General features: G+C 41.0%; 1 protein-coding gene across 1 annotated transcript in view; it reads right to left on the minus strand.

Annotated features, from left to right (window-relative positions):
* Positions 1 to 17,060, minus strand: part of ITGA2 (integrin subunit alpha 2) — a 70,152-nt gene that overhangs the window by 50,469 nt on the left and 2,623 nt on the right. Inside the window, exon 2 of the mRNA XM_026716437.2 lies at positions 5,019 to 5,142. Coding sequence (XP_026572222.1) covers positions 5,019 to 5,142 — 124 coding nt within the window. The remainder of the gene's footprint in view (positions 1 to 5,018; positions 5,143 to 17,060) is intronic.

A 17,060-nucleotide genomic window follows, 5' to 3' on the forward strand; every position in this document is an offset into this window, starting at 1 on the left:
CCAGGGACGCCTGCCACTGCTCGAGGCCTACCTGCAGGCCGCATTGTGTTTGATTCCTGGGCAGATCCTTGGAATGTCCAAATCCCTGCTGGTACCTTGCAATCCTGCCTTGGTACTCCTCTAGATATAGGAGTCTACTGGCTACACAGTCTCTCCCCAACAAGGAGGTAGCAGCTCCGCCATCCCCTTCCCGGTCCGCCCGGCAGGGGCGGTTTTAGCGTCCATCTTTGGCAATTGGCTTCTGGGCTAGGCCCTACTTCTCAACAACGTGCAAAGCACCTCTGTTGCCCTTGACCTAGGGGGTGCGAAAGCAGTACTGGGTTTCCGGCCCCTGCTTAGGCTGTGTCCAGCCTTGTTAATCACCTCACGTTAATCAAGAACTTTTCCTCCTTTCTCCTCTCCAGATGGCAGACGACAATGCATCTCGTGGCACTTCACTGAAGGCCAAGGCTAAGTCTCACCACCTGCGCAAACAAGCACAGGAAACATCCAAAGCCTCTCAAAGGGATGCCCTTAGGCGACACAGGGCCCTTGAAAAGGAGATTGACAGACGCTCTAAGGAGTCAAGCTCTGTGCCTCTGGACCCTTCCAATCCCACTCCCTCTACCTCCACCCATCCTCCCTCCTCCCCTGCTTCTGCCTCTTCATCGCAGCCTGGACAGGCCCCTGAGGCCACCTTCCCCCGCTGCTGCAGGTCTGCGCCCGGAGGAGCCTCATCCACCCCACGGTGGAAATCCCGAAAATCTCAAACGAGCGATGGAGCTGGCCATCCGGCACGGGATAGCACAACAGTTTCAGCAGCTGACCGGTCTGGCCCCTAGGCCTGAGGCCCCGAGGCTCGAGGATCAGCAACCGCATGGTCAGGTAGCTCTCCACGGGGACTTGACCCTGCCCTTGGAGATGGAGGAGATGGAGGCCCAGGAACTCGGGGACCCTACCCTCTTTGGGGACGAGGAGGATCTCGGTGGGGTCTGTCGTAGACAGTGAACTCCTGTCGGAGCAGGCCCCCAGAAGGGGACATGTCGGAGGACGAGGGCCTCTCTCCAGGCCAGCCCGCGTTTCTGGGGCTGTTTAAACCACATCTATTTAGGTCCCTCCTGTTCAAGGCCAGGAATACCTCGGGCCTGAACCCTCCCCCCACCCAACCCAGCGGCATCGGGGTTCCTCCGACTCCATTTTCTCCCAGCCTGTGGTGGAAACCGAAGTGATTCCTGTCCCACCCATATCCTCTGACATGGTCTCAAGGCAGCTAGCCTCCTCGGGGCCTCCTCCTCCTCCCAACGCCCAGGACAAGCGGTTTTCAATCTTAAACCGCAGTTCTCTCTACCTTGCTCGATCCCCCGTGGGCGAGCCCGTAGTAGGTCTGGCCTCCCGCTCAACTCCCAGCGAGTCCCTCGAAGCTCTCCAGCCCGAGGACAAGCAGAGCTGAACTGGCCCTGCGCCGCGCTCATCTCTCTGATGCCTGGGCGGTCAGGGCCTCCACGGCCGCGTCTTTTTCACCAGAACCTCCATCAAGTGGCTCCAGCAGCTCAAGCAGCACGTCCCCGCAGCTAATCTCAGAGCGCACCAGGATATTGCCAAGATCCTGGCCGCAGCCGGAGTTCTCTGCAGACGCCACCTTCCAGGCTGCAAAATTCTCCACCAGGGCCATCTCGTCCCAGGTTACTGCCCGTCGCCTTCTCTGGCTCCGCCACTGGCAGGCGGACGTAAAAAACAAGGCTAAGCTAGCATCAGCCCCCATCTCTGGGGGAAGCTATTTGGACCGGTTCTCGACCCATTCCTGGCCGAGACCCGCAACAAGCGCAAATATCTCCCTTCTCTTGCTAGGAGGTCTGATTTCAGAGGTTCCTCTCCCTCTTCTCGCCAAGGTTCTTCCCGCTCTTCCTCCTTCCCCAGGTACTACCAATCATCTCCCTACAGGCCTCCTGACCGATCGGAACCAGACAGGTCCGGAGGCACCTCGTCCAGGAAGCCCTCCCGGGGATCGGGAGAGGTTCGTTCCGTCGTTCCCGATAATGCAGTCGCCCCAGGTGGCTGCCCCTCCCAAAAAAAAGAAAGAAAGAAAGAAAGAAACAAGTATAAAACGAGGAGAAGGAGAGCGAGAAAGCTAATCCTCTCCAGGCTTCTCGCCTAGTCTGGCTCCACTCTGACACTTAACTCCTGCAAAATCTCTTTCTCTTCAGCCTTGCCCAAACCGTTGGGAAGCCTAATCCTCATATCTGCCTTACCTCTCCATACCAAGACTCCCGGTGAGACCATACGGCTCCCGGACGCAGGCTCATAGTCTGGAGCACCCTTGTCCTCCTCACCTTGCCCCAGGGCATCTGGCTGGCAACACATTTATCCCCACCCCATGTTAGCTGGGGTTCCTTCTCTGGGCCCCGGCCCACAGCCTCATAATCCAGATACACGGACCCCTTGCCCTGGTCCTCACTACTACCCTTAGTTCCCTCTGGGGTGGTCCTCGGTCAGTTGGCTCTTGAGCAGGGCCGACCGCCTCGCTCTGGGCGGAACCAAACTTGGTCCCCACTAGCACAGGTCACAGTTTGGGAACTCCTTACGTCTCCCCTCCATCACTCTGACCTGGAGTTCTCTCAGGGGGTCCCCAACAGGGTCTATCCCATAACACCCTAGGGCGTCCCATCACCACCCGCAAGCGGTGACCCTCCGGTTATTGAGGGCGCCTCCCCTCACTCTGGCTAGGTCTTCTCAGGGAACTTCCATCCTCGCCTCTGCCCGGGCTCCTCGTGCCGGGTCCCTAACAAGGTTTTGGCCGCTCTACCTAGTCTCCTTGCCCCACGGTCTCAGTAAGCATCCGTGGCATCCCGGCAGGGCTACCTTTAGACAGCCCGTCTCCTTCATCAGGCCCTCTCGTTGAGGCATTCCAACCTCCGAGGGGTTCTCCTGTTGGGCGTGCCCTCCAGCGGGTCATCAGGGTTCCAGGGAGGTCCCATTCCAGACGGGAGCCCGCCCGCAGGACTAGCCAAGCTTTGGTATGTCCCAACCTGGACACTCGAGACAGCTCTATGGAAAAGGGCGTTGGTTCTTACCTGATACGCTTCTTTTCGTAGAGCTGTTGAGAGTGTCCAGCCCCACCCGTAGGCCGTCTGCTGTTCGACCGAGCAAACTAATATTTTTTCCTGAGTAAGATGAGAACAGGACCTTCCTTCTCGTCTTCGCAAAACTGGGGCGCGCCCGGAGGACCACGTGATGGTGAGAGGCGTGCCTCAATCTCAAGCTCAGCCTGTGAGAGCCGAGACTGGAGCTCCTCCCAACCTGGACACTCTCAACAGCTCTACGAAAAGAAGCGTATCAGGTAAGAACCAACGCCCCTTTCCACTTCGTTCAGTTTATATTATTTTGTTTTTTCTGCCATACTCAACTCTTATTTCTACATACAATATTGGACAGAAACATAAGGTCTTTTGCATTGTCACATTTAATTTTATCTAATACTTTTTTACTTCTTGCTAAAGATTGAAGACTGTCCATGACCTTCTTAGCAGTTTTTCCATCCATTTTCCTATCTTTAGTGAACAACCTACCAAGGTAAACAAATTTATCTGCTTGTTGTAGTTTTTTGATGTTCCTAATACTTTTGTGAATGAATATATTAAACCATCAAGGGTACATCATATATCCTTATTTTATTCCATGCTCAATGTTAAATTATTCACTAAATATTCTACTTATTTTCATGCATATTTTTATTTTCCCCATATGCTGCTCAGCAATCCTTTTTCAACTCTACCTTTGCACACAAAGGTATTTATGCCTATCAGCCATTTTGTTTCCTGTAAATCAAAACAGACACACTAATCTTTATTCTCTTAGATATGACCTGTTGAAAATGGCAAATCTGATTGGCACATTTGCCTGGCATAAAGCCACATCTCTCTTCCCAAACTTGACTTAATGTCATCTTTGATTAAGTATCTTAGGCATACTTATCAAACTAAGCAACTCCATCAAGAAACCACATCCCACACTTTAACATTTATAGACTTATACTATCTAAAGCTGCAGCATTACATTTTTTCTATTGTCTCATAGCAAATACTCACAAGGTAGTAGTCGATTTACAACCATTCATTTAGTGACCATTCAAAGTTACAATGGAACTGAAAAAAGTGACTTATTACAGTTTTCCACACTTGCCACCATGTAGCATCCCCATGGTCATGTGATCAAAAATTGGACACTTAGTAATTGGCATGTATTTATGAGGGTTGCAATGTCCCAAAGTCACGTGATCTCCTTTCGCGACCTTCTGACAAGCAAAGTCAATGGGGAAACAAGATTCACTTAACAGTTGTGATACTAACTTAACAACTGTAGTGTTTCACTTAACAACTGTGGCTACAAAGGTTGTAACACGGGGCTAAACTCATAACTGTCTTGCTTAGCAATGGAAACTTTGGTCTCAACTGTGGTCATAAATCGAAGATTACCTGTGTCGGTTCAATACAAAAGAGAGTGACCAGGATGAAAGATTCATTTGGAGAGGGTTTGTACAGAAAGAATGAATGAGAACTGAATCACAAATCAAAGACAGAAGGAAAAATAAATGATCAAAAAGAAGAGAAAGACTGAAAAAGCCATCGTTGGATCCTCAGATATAGAAAAGTGAGAATTTTAAAGAAAAAAAGAATATATCTATCTTTAAGTGGATGTGGTAAAAGCAAGAATGTCTTGTAAAGGTATAAAAATAGGAAGATATATATTGAGGAGTAGCCTTGTAAACTAGAGGCATGGCTTATTTCCTTATTTTTAACCTTCTGCCTTAATTTCTTTGAATTATTTACTTCTTTTCAATATTTTGCATAAGGTTGGTTACTCTAAAAGGGACTAGAAAGATTTAAATGTATATATGTTAATTTTCTCTACAGCTTTTTGAAAAACGAGGAGAAAAATAAAAAAAAGAAACCCAATTATCATTTCCTTAAGAAATAAAAACTAAAAAAACTTGATCCTTTCCATCTTCTCCTTTATTGGGCAGAAAGTATAGTAATGCTTACCATTTGCCTTCTTGGTTTGCAATCTGTTGAACTAAATATCCAAATTGTTCATTTCGGGAACCAGAAAACACTTTAGCTCCTTCAAGGCCAATATTATATGCTTCACAGTAATTTTCAAGTTTGTCTATTAAGAAGAACAGAAATATTATCATTAAAAAATCCAAGGCAGGGGGGCACTTCTTGTCTTAATATTAGTTACACTCATTCATGATACTTTTATCACACTATCTATTCTAGGTATATTCTATGTTCCCATTAATATAGTGTATATTTCATTGGGCACAACACTTGGTAGACCAGGATTTGTAGAAAGAATTACCTATTTATATATAAGCTAAGGTTTGCTTATACATGGTTAGTTTATGTAGCAGCTGATTATCTGCAAGCAAAACTAAAACCCAAACAAGCCACTCTGTACCTTAATATACTTTGTGAACCTAGCCAAGATCTCAGCTTCTATTGCAGGGGTGTCAAACTCAAGGCCCAGGAGCTGGATCCGGCCTGCAGGGTACTTAGATCTGGCCGAGGGTCTGCCCTGGAAAGAGCAAAGGACTGGCCCACGGTGCCTCTGCCAGCAAAAACGGAGCTGGGGGGGCTGCTCATGACCCTCCTGAGCTCCATTTTCACTGGCAGAGGGTTGGAGGAAGCCATCTCAGCTGAAACAGAGTTCAGGAGTCTGTTTTCATTGGCAGAGCATTTGGGACACCACGCTCCCCCCCAACCTGAGTGATATCGAGTTGGCCACATGCACCCTGGCTATACCATCCTAGACCCCCTAGATCAAACACAACCCTGATGTGGCCCTCAATGAAATCAAGTTTGACACCCCTGTTCTATTGTTCAAGCACAACAGAATTAAACCCTGCCCTGCCCAAGGGAACAGAAACATTTATAAGTTCAGACCATTCAAATGTAAATTTGAAGAAGGGATCTCAGAATAAGAATGGACGCAGCAGTAAAAAAAATAATAATGAAATAAAGTCACCTTTGAAGTGAACTGAACTATGGCATCCTACTTGGTCATAGCCATGCAATTTTCTTGGAAATGATAGCCAAGTTTTTGATACTGCCTTCTTCTAGTATGTTTTTTTCTCCTAATTTCCCCATCTAGCTACAGTCCTGGATTTTCCCAGATGGCATATCTTTTAAATACTTCCTACTGTTTTTGTTTTTAAGTTCAAGAAAAATTATGCAGTAGAGATAAATCCAACATATATAATTGTTTATATAATTTGCTATCATTCTAGAGGTCATAGGAATAAAATTAAATATATCTAAAATCTTCTCTTGTAGATATTTAATGAATGCAGAGGTTTAGAATTCTGTAGAAAGATAAACAGAGAAGGAAAACTTTACATCCTTCACTGTTGGGCTGAAAATATGTGGGAGTAAATTCAAGTAGACACAACAATTTCTCCCTTTTCTCAGCAGTCCTCCTTGTGACAATCATAATTACTTACCAATATTTTGTTAACCTTTCAGTTCTCTACACTGGCAGAAACCTCTTTTTTACTTGCAGCATCATAAGGACAGCTGTTCAAAAACAGCCATTTAAGTTTTTTAAAGTTGTGTCTCTATAATTACCATGCACAATACAAAAGTAGTTTATATTTTAAAAACAAACAAATGTCCAACAACCAAGAATGACCTCATTAAAATCAGGAAGCCTAATGCATGAACAAGCATTTCTGAGTATGAAAGGCCACTATCTCTTGTACAAAACAGAAACCTTTTCATAGCTCCCAGACTGTTTATAGATAATAGTTACTGGAATTACACAATTGTGTGTCACATTCCCAGGCATGTCAAGGTTATGGCATCTGTATGGTAGTCTAAACAGAAAATGCAAGTTCTTTGTGACTGGTAAGGATGGATATTGTCTGAGATCCAAATGTTTGCTTTCCACTACAAATGAGAGTAATCCCAGAATGGTATTATTTTACTACACTGTGAAAATTTTGTTTTGCTACTATTGTACACACAACATTTAAGAGACAGAATTTACCATTCATTTGTAAATTACAGATCAAGTCTTGATAGTACACAGTCAAAATAATACTGATATTTCTTATAGTGTATGTTTTAGTTTTCATCATAAAGTAATAGCATATAAAAGACTTGTTGACACTAGAGCAGGGCTGTCAAACTCATGGCCTATGGGCTGGTTGTGTCACGTGCTGGCCATGCCCACGCCCGGTTTAGCAAAGAGGAAAAAAGTCATGATATGTCATGTGACGCCACTGTGATGACGTGAGTTTGACACCCCTGCACTAGAGGGTATTATTATTACTTTAATAAAGGACTACAGTCTCTGTTTCAGCTGTAATTGTACTGTCCAGTAGCAGTCATTTCTTTGCTGACAATGTCACTTCATTCTTCACCTCTATTTCAACAACTGAAGCTGTAAGAAGCAACATCAGTCCAGACCACTTATGGACCATGTTGGATCTCTGCCTGACCACTTTCTATTTTAAATACAATGATAGGTTCTACAGACAAAACATGGCTCTGCCACAGTTTACCCCACTGTGACCAATCTCTATATGGAAGAAATAGAAACCAAAGCCCTAAACTTCTTCACAGGAAGCCCACTCATTCAGTAGTATAGATATGTGGATGATACTTGGGTCAAGATTAAAACACAGGAAGTGGATGCCTTCACCAAAGACATCAACTCTGTAGACAGATACATCAAGTTCACATGGGAAGATGTTAAAGAAAACAGTCTGGTGTTCCTGGACTGTGCAGTACAGATTAAGGATGACAGAAGCTTCAACCTTGAAGTAACCCTCAAAACGATGCTATAGAGTACTGCACACCAGAACAAGTAGACACCAGAACAGTTTTTTTCCCGAAAGCCATCACTCTGCTAAACAAATAATTCCCTCAAAACTATTTACAAAGTGTACACTACTATTACTGTTAACCTTCTCATCACTACTTATCACCCATCCCCTCCCACTTGTGATTGTAGGATTGTAACTTTGTAGCTTGTATCCTTAAGATTGACTGTTTCCTAGTGTGATTTGATTGTTGATTGTACCCTATGAACTATCATTATGTGTTGTATGTTATGATTCTTGATTCTTATATACTTATATACTGAGAGTATTTACACCAAGACAAATTCCTTGTGTGTCCAATCACACTTGGCCAATAAAAGTGTTCTATTCTATTCTATTCTATTCAGAACAGCCCCTACACACACACACAGATCAGTATTTACATTTTGATTCTAACCATCCACTGAAGCACAAAATGGGGGCGATCAGAACCCTGCATTACTGAGCCTATCAGCAAAAAGGAAAAATAATTAAAATATATCAAGAACTTGTAGCTATCGTAACTGAACCTTCATCAAATCCAGGGAAAGATCCATCAGTAGCTCCTCCACAACAAACCAAGAAGAGAACAACAAATGAAGCAACATTGTCATTCCATACGTTGCAGAACTATCTGAAAAGCTCAGGAGGATTTTCAAGCAACACAACAAATGTATACACTTTAAACCCAAGGATACATTAAGGCAGAAGCTTGTCCACCCCAAGGATAAAATATCCAGGCATAAACAGAGCAATTTGGTATATGTAGTGCGATGCAGTGAGACATGTGTAGATCTGTATGCTGGGGAAACAAAACAATCACTTCACAAATACATGGAACATAGGAGAACAAACCTCTGCCCTCTTTTTTCAGATGGTACAATGTCTACTGCACCCTGGTATAAAAATGAATTTCTTAGAAAACTCAATAGCTTAGTTTGCAAACACTTAAACTTGACAGTTGTAATACTGTAGTGGAAGTGTCAAGTATTCTAATATAAATAACTACAAAAAGCCCAAAGTCTGTCAGCTTCTTCAGAACCTGTAATTAAGAACTTGAGCTTGAACAGAGAAAATGAACATTTTTGGCAGGATGCTTTATTCTCTGGAGAGATCAAGTCTCCAGGGAGAAAATGATGTGGCAATAGTTTTCCCACTGAGGATATAAACCTATTCAAATAAAAGAAGACTGCCTAAAGTATACAACTTATAATGACCTTTCAATTTGTTTCTTGTTTTTGTGCTCTATGTTGCTTTTCTATTCTCCTATTCTCTATATATCGTTTGGATAAAATAGTAGCGTAAAATAAGTAAATATTAATAAAATAAACAATAGGTACAAATAGGAAGTAATAGCAGAAGTGGAACAACCAAATTTGTGACAAATTTCTATAAAACATAATTTATTGAGAGAAAATGTTTTCTTATTTTAAGTTTTTGGAGTGGCATAAATGCTGAGACTTAATGCTACAAAAATATAACTCTTTTTAGGATTTAAAAGCCCAAGTGTGATTTATATTGTTTCCATAGCTGCTACATTATTACAACACTGAAATCTCACACAAACAACTCTTTATTCAGGTGGAAGTCATAGAGCCTTCAATTCATGACCTCTAAATTGAAGGTTATATTTTTGATCTCCTGTGATTAAGGTCCCTTTGAAGACCAAACAAATGCTTGTCTTCAGAAAGGGATCAGGTCTAAATACTCAAAGACATGTCCATATTTTCAGTTGCAACTGCATGCTTTTTAAACATGTACTATCCATGAAATATAGAAGCCCTAAAGATGTTTTATAAAGGAAACTGACAAATAAGAACAAATAGTATTCAGAGGCATCCATCGTATGCTCAAAGCTGGCAAATGGTGAAAGCGGAAAACAACTTTTGCCTTTTTTGCATGTGTGTTGATAGGTTGTGTATATATGATCAAAAAGGACAGTCTGTATTGTGATGTCACAATGCTGCTTTGATTTGGACAACATAAATTATCTCCAATTCTGTAGATGTCTCTGGGAGCTACTAATAGAGTATCACATACAGAATTGTTGTAGAAGTAGAAAAGGGTAGGCTTCTTTCTTCTAACTAGATGGGAGCAGGCTGAGGAGAAAAAGCATCTGTAGAAATACTTGGTAAGGAAAGATAGAAAATGCTTCATTTTCCATCTTCTATATGAGCAAGATGAATACCTACCTTTCTTGAGCAATCTATAATGCTGGGAAAGGTGGAAAAAAAGAGAAACAGGTGAACAGTAGCAAAGTGGATGGACTTAATAACATTAGTGTTGGGTGTATCACTGGAAGACCGGAAGGGACAAGTTCAAGGCAGGTGATCTTAGATAAACTCTGTCTTGTCACTAGGAGCCAATATCAGCTTGATGGAACATGTCAATCAAAAAAGTAAACATTTTTACCATCAAACATGATTACCTATTACCTTTTAATTGGCTCTAAAACCAACTTATTACAAACCAGCAAGTGTTTGAGCAATCATGCTTTTATTTATTTATTTAAAATTTATACAGCCATCCCTTTTATAACCAACTCTGGACAGCTCTCTTGAACATAAAGAGAGTCTCAGTGGTGCAGTTGTTAGAGTGCAATACTGCAAGGTACTCCCACTGCAATTTGGCAGATCAATTCTCACCAGGCTCAAGGTTGGCTCAGCCTTCCATCCTTCTGAGGTGGGTAAAATGAGGACCCAAATTGTTGGGGGCAATAGGCTGACTCTGTAAACCACTTTGAGAGGGCTGTAAAGCACTATAAAGCGGTATATAAGTCTAAGTGATATTGCTATAAAGATAGGGAGGGGGAGACATGCATTAGAACTCCTGATCTGGACTATTTTGAATAATTGACACTTAATGGTGATTTTTGAAAGTCCTTGTGCTTTTAATCCAATGATCAGTATTGAGTCCTCTATAGAAATACAGAGCAGGGCTGGGGACCACTAGATGTTGAACTACTTGTTCCAACATTCTGCACCACTGGTAAGAATCGCAATTCAATAATGCCTCAAGAGCCACAAGTTTCCATCTTCAAAATAGACTAACATAGAACAGGCCCAAATGGTATTCTGGTAACACTACATTTATTGCTGGTTCCAAAAACAAATAAATAAACAAAATAAAGCAGCCTTCCTCCCCAAGTGGTTTTTGTAGATAAAAGGAAAACAGAAGTTCCCATGGAGCTTGGTTTTTGTTCTGATCTCTTCCCTTTGTTTTTGAAGAAGTGGAATAGGAAACGCAAGTAAACCTACTTCATTTCTGTATAATGTTGATATAACATGGGGGGATTTTTGCATAAATATTTTAGCAAACATTACTTATTAACAACAACATTCCATATATGTTTACCCCAGAAGTAAACTCTACAGTATTCAATAGATACTATGCTTGGAAGAAAGGATAAAAGGATTAAGAACTGGGGGAAATGAGAGCTTTTCATGTAAGAAGGCCAAGGAAGTCCACCCTCAGTCATGGAAACTCACTTTGGGTCAGTCACTTTCAGCTGAATAATCACAGGGATGTTGTGGGGGGAAAGTACTGTGTGTGCAACTGTGAGTTCTGAAGGAAAGCAGGATATAAATCTATCAAATAAAAGAGCCAAAGGATCATAAAAATGTTTAATGGACTAGTTTGCTAAAGATTGTTTTATTATTAATTTGCAAGGCTGGGGAAGGGAAGAGTGTTTTTAACACTTATCTGGTATCACCCAGTACAGGAAACATCTATTTCTAAGTCTGTTTCGACTGCTCTCTGCATCCCTATTTATATCTGCAACAGTGAAGAGGATCAATGAAGAACAAACCTTATTCCATTCCTTCCACAAATATAGCACAATATTGTTTTTCTTTCAAATTGGATTTCTTCCTCTAAATTGATCTGACTGCCACAATAATTAAGGACAAATTTATTTCTCAAAATGTCACAGATGTTCACATGACACTCTGGGGCCACAAAAGTAAAATGGCACTAAATATTATGACTGGAATAATTAATCAACCATGGATACTAAAAATGCATGTTTTCTAAATGTGCACATTCTGATGGTACTTGCCAAACCCAAGAGTATTTTGAACATATTATCTGTATTTATTCTGTTCACAAAGAAGGCTTCTGTACAGGTATGTCAGGAAGAGTGTTGAAACAAGGGCCAAATCTGGAATGGCTCTTGCTACTTTTTTAGAAACAAAACTTTGTGAATGCCAAGAACAGAAATATGGGCAGAACACTGTTCTTAAGTAAGCAAAAATTAAGTCAAAGCTATAATCCTAATTATGCTTTCTAGGAAGGGTGACCTCCTTACAATTAAGGGTCAAATTTCCGCAGGGTACAGCTGTTGGGGCTGCATAATGGCAGAGGATGGGACCATAGCCAATCGTGCAGAACTGTACAATTTCCTCTCTATTTTGGTCCTACTATTTCCTCTCTATTTTCCATTCTATGCCTGCCTCTCTGTGCCCCTTCTGCAGGACAATTAGAGTGGGAGTTAAATTAAACTAAATCTAAAACTACTTACAACCTCTTTTTACCCTGAGTCCATGAGCATAGCACGTACTATTTATTCATATCATCAGACTGAACCCATCTATTGCAGGATAAAGACCTATTCACTGTAATCTACCAAGTCCAAACTTGGTTGGTAGACAGATGTTTTAATTTCTCCACATAGGAACCAGGCTAGAAAGCAGGAGACCATGAGTTCAAGTCAGTGGTGGGATTCAACTTTTTTGTACCACCAGTTCTGTGGGCGTGGCACACAGAGGGTTTGATACTGACCTTTTCCTGCAATGCTGCACTCTCCCTGTGTCTTCAACAACTGATGCGTGGCAATCCGCTGTGCCGCGTGAAGCAACTGAGCTTCAAAATCAGGAAATAAAGGTCAGTATAGAGCCATGGTGGGTAGCACGGCCCAGCAACTGATCATCGGAGTGAACCGATTCGCTCACAGATGATCATCAGAGCTATGGTTTGGCCGAACTGGGCAGAACCAGTAGAATACCACCACTGGTTCAAGTCCCATGGAAGCTAACTGGCTTTTTGGACCAGTCGCTCAACCCAACTCACCTCACAGGCTTGTTGCTGTAGGGAAAATAGGAAGTGTGTTGGATATGTTCGCCACCTTGAGCTATTTGTAAAAATATTAAATGTGGGGTACAAATAAACAAAGAAATAGGCTGAGTGTCATGAGTGTTTGGCCCAAAGGCAAACACTGATCAAATCACTGGTTTCCCCATTCCTAATTCAACAACCTAACTGCTATGCAACATTGCTTCACATCTTATTTCTCTCTCTGTGTCTCTCTCTCCCACCCTCTCCCACCACTCTCTCTTTCCCTCACCCACCTCTTTCTCAGATGAATCATAGGTGACTCTTCAGATTGCCTATGGAAAAACTAAAGAAGACTAAAGACATTAAAGAAGGTCATTATTTGCCTTTGCATTCAATTCATTTTTGCAACAGTGGATGTTGCTTTGATCAACCTCTAATACACAATCTCTGATTTTTTAAAATAGCATTATTATTATTCATTCTTCCCCACAAGGAAAAAACCCAATTTAAACATATTACTAAAACTTAATTGGCATAGATATAAAGAATTAAATAAGCCTATTAAAGCTTTGATTTAAACACATTACTAAAACTTAATTGGCATAGATATAAAGAATTAAATAAGCTTATTAAAAGATCTACTAAGAGCCTCTGTTTAAGAAGGGCTGGAACTTTCAAACTTTTGCTTCTGGTATAAAGCTTCACAGACTATTCTGATTGGCATGCAGTTTGTGTCTCATATGCCTTTCAATATTGTAACCATGGAAATAGTGGCAAGTCTGCACAATGCCGCCCAAAAAACACCTGGAGTGAGTAAATGAAAATAACTCCCTGAATGAGGAATGCCCTGGTCTTTTGGCAGAATTCATGGCTTAGCCAAGTTTTTCTGAAAAACAATGTAGACCCACAAACATATCCACTGACTTAAGTGTCTCCAACCTGAATTATATTCACAGTGTTCTTAAACATTTTGTTAATCTAGCAAAAGTTGGACTTCTATGTAAATTATTTTAGGAATTTGAAAGTAGAGGGCTGTATGGTGAATACACATTATATTCTTCTTTTTCTTTCTACAGTATTCAATTACCTCTGTAAAATAAGTCTCCTTTATAAATACAACTTCTAATACTAATTGTGCCATATTCACTCATAATCCAATGGCCCTTTGGATCTCAAAGGAAGTAATTCAACTTCAGATCCCCTTGTCCAATCACCAAAAAACCTATCAAACAAAAAAGGGGCAGATGGACCATCATGAGAAGACAAAACAAAAAGCAACACCCAACTTTAGATCACCAGGAACCATAGTCCTTGCAGCAATCTGATCCACAGTGTGACAGGGGAAACTTAAGAAGAATTCAGTAGCACCTTTTCTAACATATTTTATTAAAAAGGATAAGTTTTTGTGAGCTGTAGCTCACTTCTTCCAACGCACAAAATAGTTAAACTAATGGATTGGAAAATGAATAGGGAGGAGGGAGAAAAAGGGTGGTTATTCAGGTATGATTTAAATATGAAACCGATCACAAGTATCTCATTAATTAGCAATTATAATGTCTTAAAACCCTATTGTGTTTGTTAATGATTCCTGAGATAGCCTGAAACTTTTGATCTATGTGAATTCAGCAATCTTTCTATGGATAAGGCTGGCAAAGTTTTGTTATTCTAATAAAGCTGATTAACAACAAAATCTATAATTGAATGGCTTGGAGGTAAAAAAAAAAATCTGACATTACTTTGTTCTTGTTTTGAGCTTGATGTCAAACTTATGACAAACACATGCTCTACAACTGATAACACCTTTATTTTCCTCCCAGTTAATAGGTGAGGGAAAACTTTCAAACAAAGGGGTAGAACAGAATACAAGAAAGTTTCCCCAAGAGCACCCTGAATGAGCAGTCCTATTGGTCTTCATATTGTTAGCAGATTAACAGAGTTCGAAGAGACCTTGTAGATCATCTAGTCCAACCCTCCACCCAAGCAGGAGACCCTACACCATTTCTGACAAATGGCAGTCCAAGCTCTTCTCCAGTGATGAACAACTCCCACAACTTCCAAATGTTCCTATAGTGGCTTGTTTGATTACTTGCTAGCTGCATGTTGGGTGTCTTCGGGCTCTGAGGACTGAAATACTATTGATATAGTGATTACATGCTATTTGTTTCTGATGAAGAGATTTAAATGTTCCTTTTTGTCCACTCTTGGTCAATGCAAGGTCTCTACAAGTAAGCAGGAGATAGTCAAGAGACAAACAGTCTTAGTATTTTCAAAGTTGATAGAAGCAACCATTTATTTGATCTTTGAAGACAGTGTATATCTAACATCAACAATAGTTAATACAAGGTCTGCATTCAAGCTATCACCTTCAAACTGATTTTAAACTGCTTAAGCAACTGGTCTAATTTTGGGATTTGTTTCCCCAAAAGATGGTACCCTAACTCATTCTTACCTATTATCTCATTAAGAACTAAACTGAGTCACAAAAAACTTAACCAAGTTTTATCTGTCACACAAATGTTCTAATGCAGGGGCTGTCAAACTCCTGGCCTGCAGGCTGGATGCGTCACGCCATGGCCATACCAACACCCAGTTTAGTGAAAGGGAAAGAAGTCCTGATACAGTGCCACTACGCCACTGTGACGTGAGTTTATCACCCCTTTCTAATGCAAGATGCGTTTAAATTTCAAGAAGTGAGAATTAGGAAGTGGGAAACCCCTTGAAATAACATGTATTTAAAAATAGTTAATACCTCTGCATTTAGCTATTAGAGCCACTAATTTGACTAACTTTTCCTATTCAACTTTTAGAAAGTTAACATTTCACATAATTGGTAATTTAAGTAATGAATAAGGCATTCTCCTTCCCAGAAACTACTGCATCTTTCTTGACCCTATTGAAAAATTAAATAGCAAGATTTGCTCTTAAAATGATTTAAAGATCTTGTTCCCCCCCACATCATTTTTATATGTTTAATGCTTTGGCATTATTTCAGAGAGAAGAGAATGTATGCAGTCCCACCCACTCTTTTAACATAGCCTACACATGTTTTGGATATAATTGCTGACTCACACCAGGTGCAGGTGGGGCTACTAGAAGAAAAGTAATTGTGTACCTTCGTTTTGATGTTGGAACAAGAGAAAAGCCATAGCAGGGACTGCAATGAATGAATAAAACTTTAAACCATATCCCTCAAGGTAAATTACAGCAGCATTTTTTGCAGCCCCGAGACCATTCAGAATAATTGGAAATAAATCTTCAGTCCACTGTGCTTAACTTTTGAAGGAGAGCGTCTAAATAACAAAATTCATTCCTTAAATCTTACAGAGATATGAAGTAGGATTGTTATTCTTTATGAAATCCAACCATTTCAGTACCAGGCAATCTTTTTTTCTGATTTTTTCTGAATGAATAGAGTTTAAGGAACAAAACTGGACGCTTTAAATACTTTGCAAGACCCCCACCCAAGTTCTAAATTTCAGCAACAGACTGATAATATATTAATGGTCCTGGATCAAAACAGTAGTACCCCAAACTACAGTAACTGTAGCAAACCATAACATGAGTAAGTCTTTGATTCGGAGTATTATGTTAATGATCCACTTGTAGATATCCCACAAACCATAGTATAAGCAAACATAGTTTAACACTAAGACCTAAGCCATTTTTAAATATTTTTCCCTATTCAACTTTCAGAAAGTTTAAATTCAACATAATCAGTAATTTAATTAAATCATGAGTACAAGCATTTCTTTTGTTACAGCTTTCACCAATGAAGCACTCAGTTTCACGTTCTAAATTCCATCCATTATGTGTTTTAACGTTGTCATAACCTCGTCACTCTAGCCAAGTGTTTTTTAGAACCCAGGGCCTTTGTTTAAGCCCTAGTCACTTTCACCAGCAGAATAAAAGACAGATTAAATAAAAATGCAGAGAGAATGTTCCACGCTCTGAAAATTCATTCTTTCAGTAAGAGAGCACAGAATGCAGGCCACTTTGCATGCACAATTCTTGTAAAAGGTTAATGTGTCTGTCTCTGGTTTCGTCCCTCGAGCGCTGTTACATTCTGCAACCGTCTCCCTTAGTTAGGAACAAGTTGGAACTCCTCACAGGAAAATGGTTTTGTATGCCATCCAGGTTAATAACAGATGAAACAACAGACTGATTTCTA

The sequence above is a fragment of the Pseudonaja textilis genome, chromosome 2 (assembly GCF_049901715.1).
Source record: "Pseudonaja textilis isolate UNSWEBS1 chromosome 2, rPseTex1.2, whole genome shotgun sequence".
Taxonomy (NCBI): Eukaryota; Metazoa; Chordata; class Lepidosauria; order Squamata; family Elapidae; genus Pseudonaja; species Pseudonaja textilis.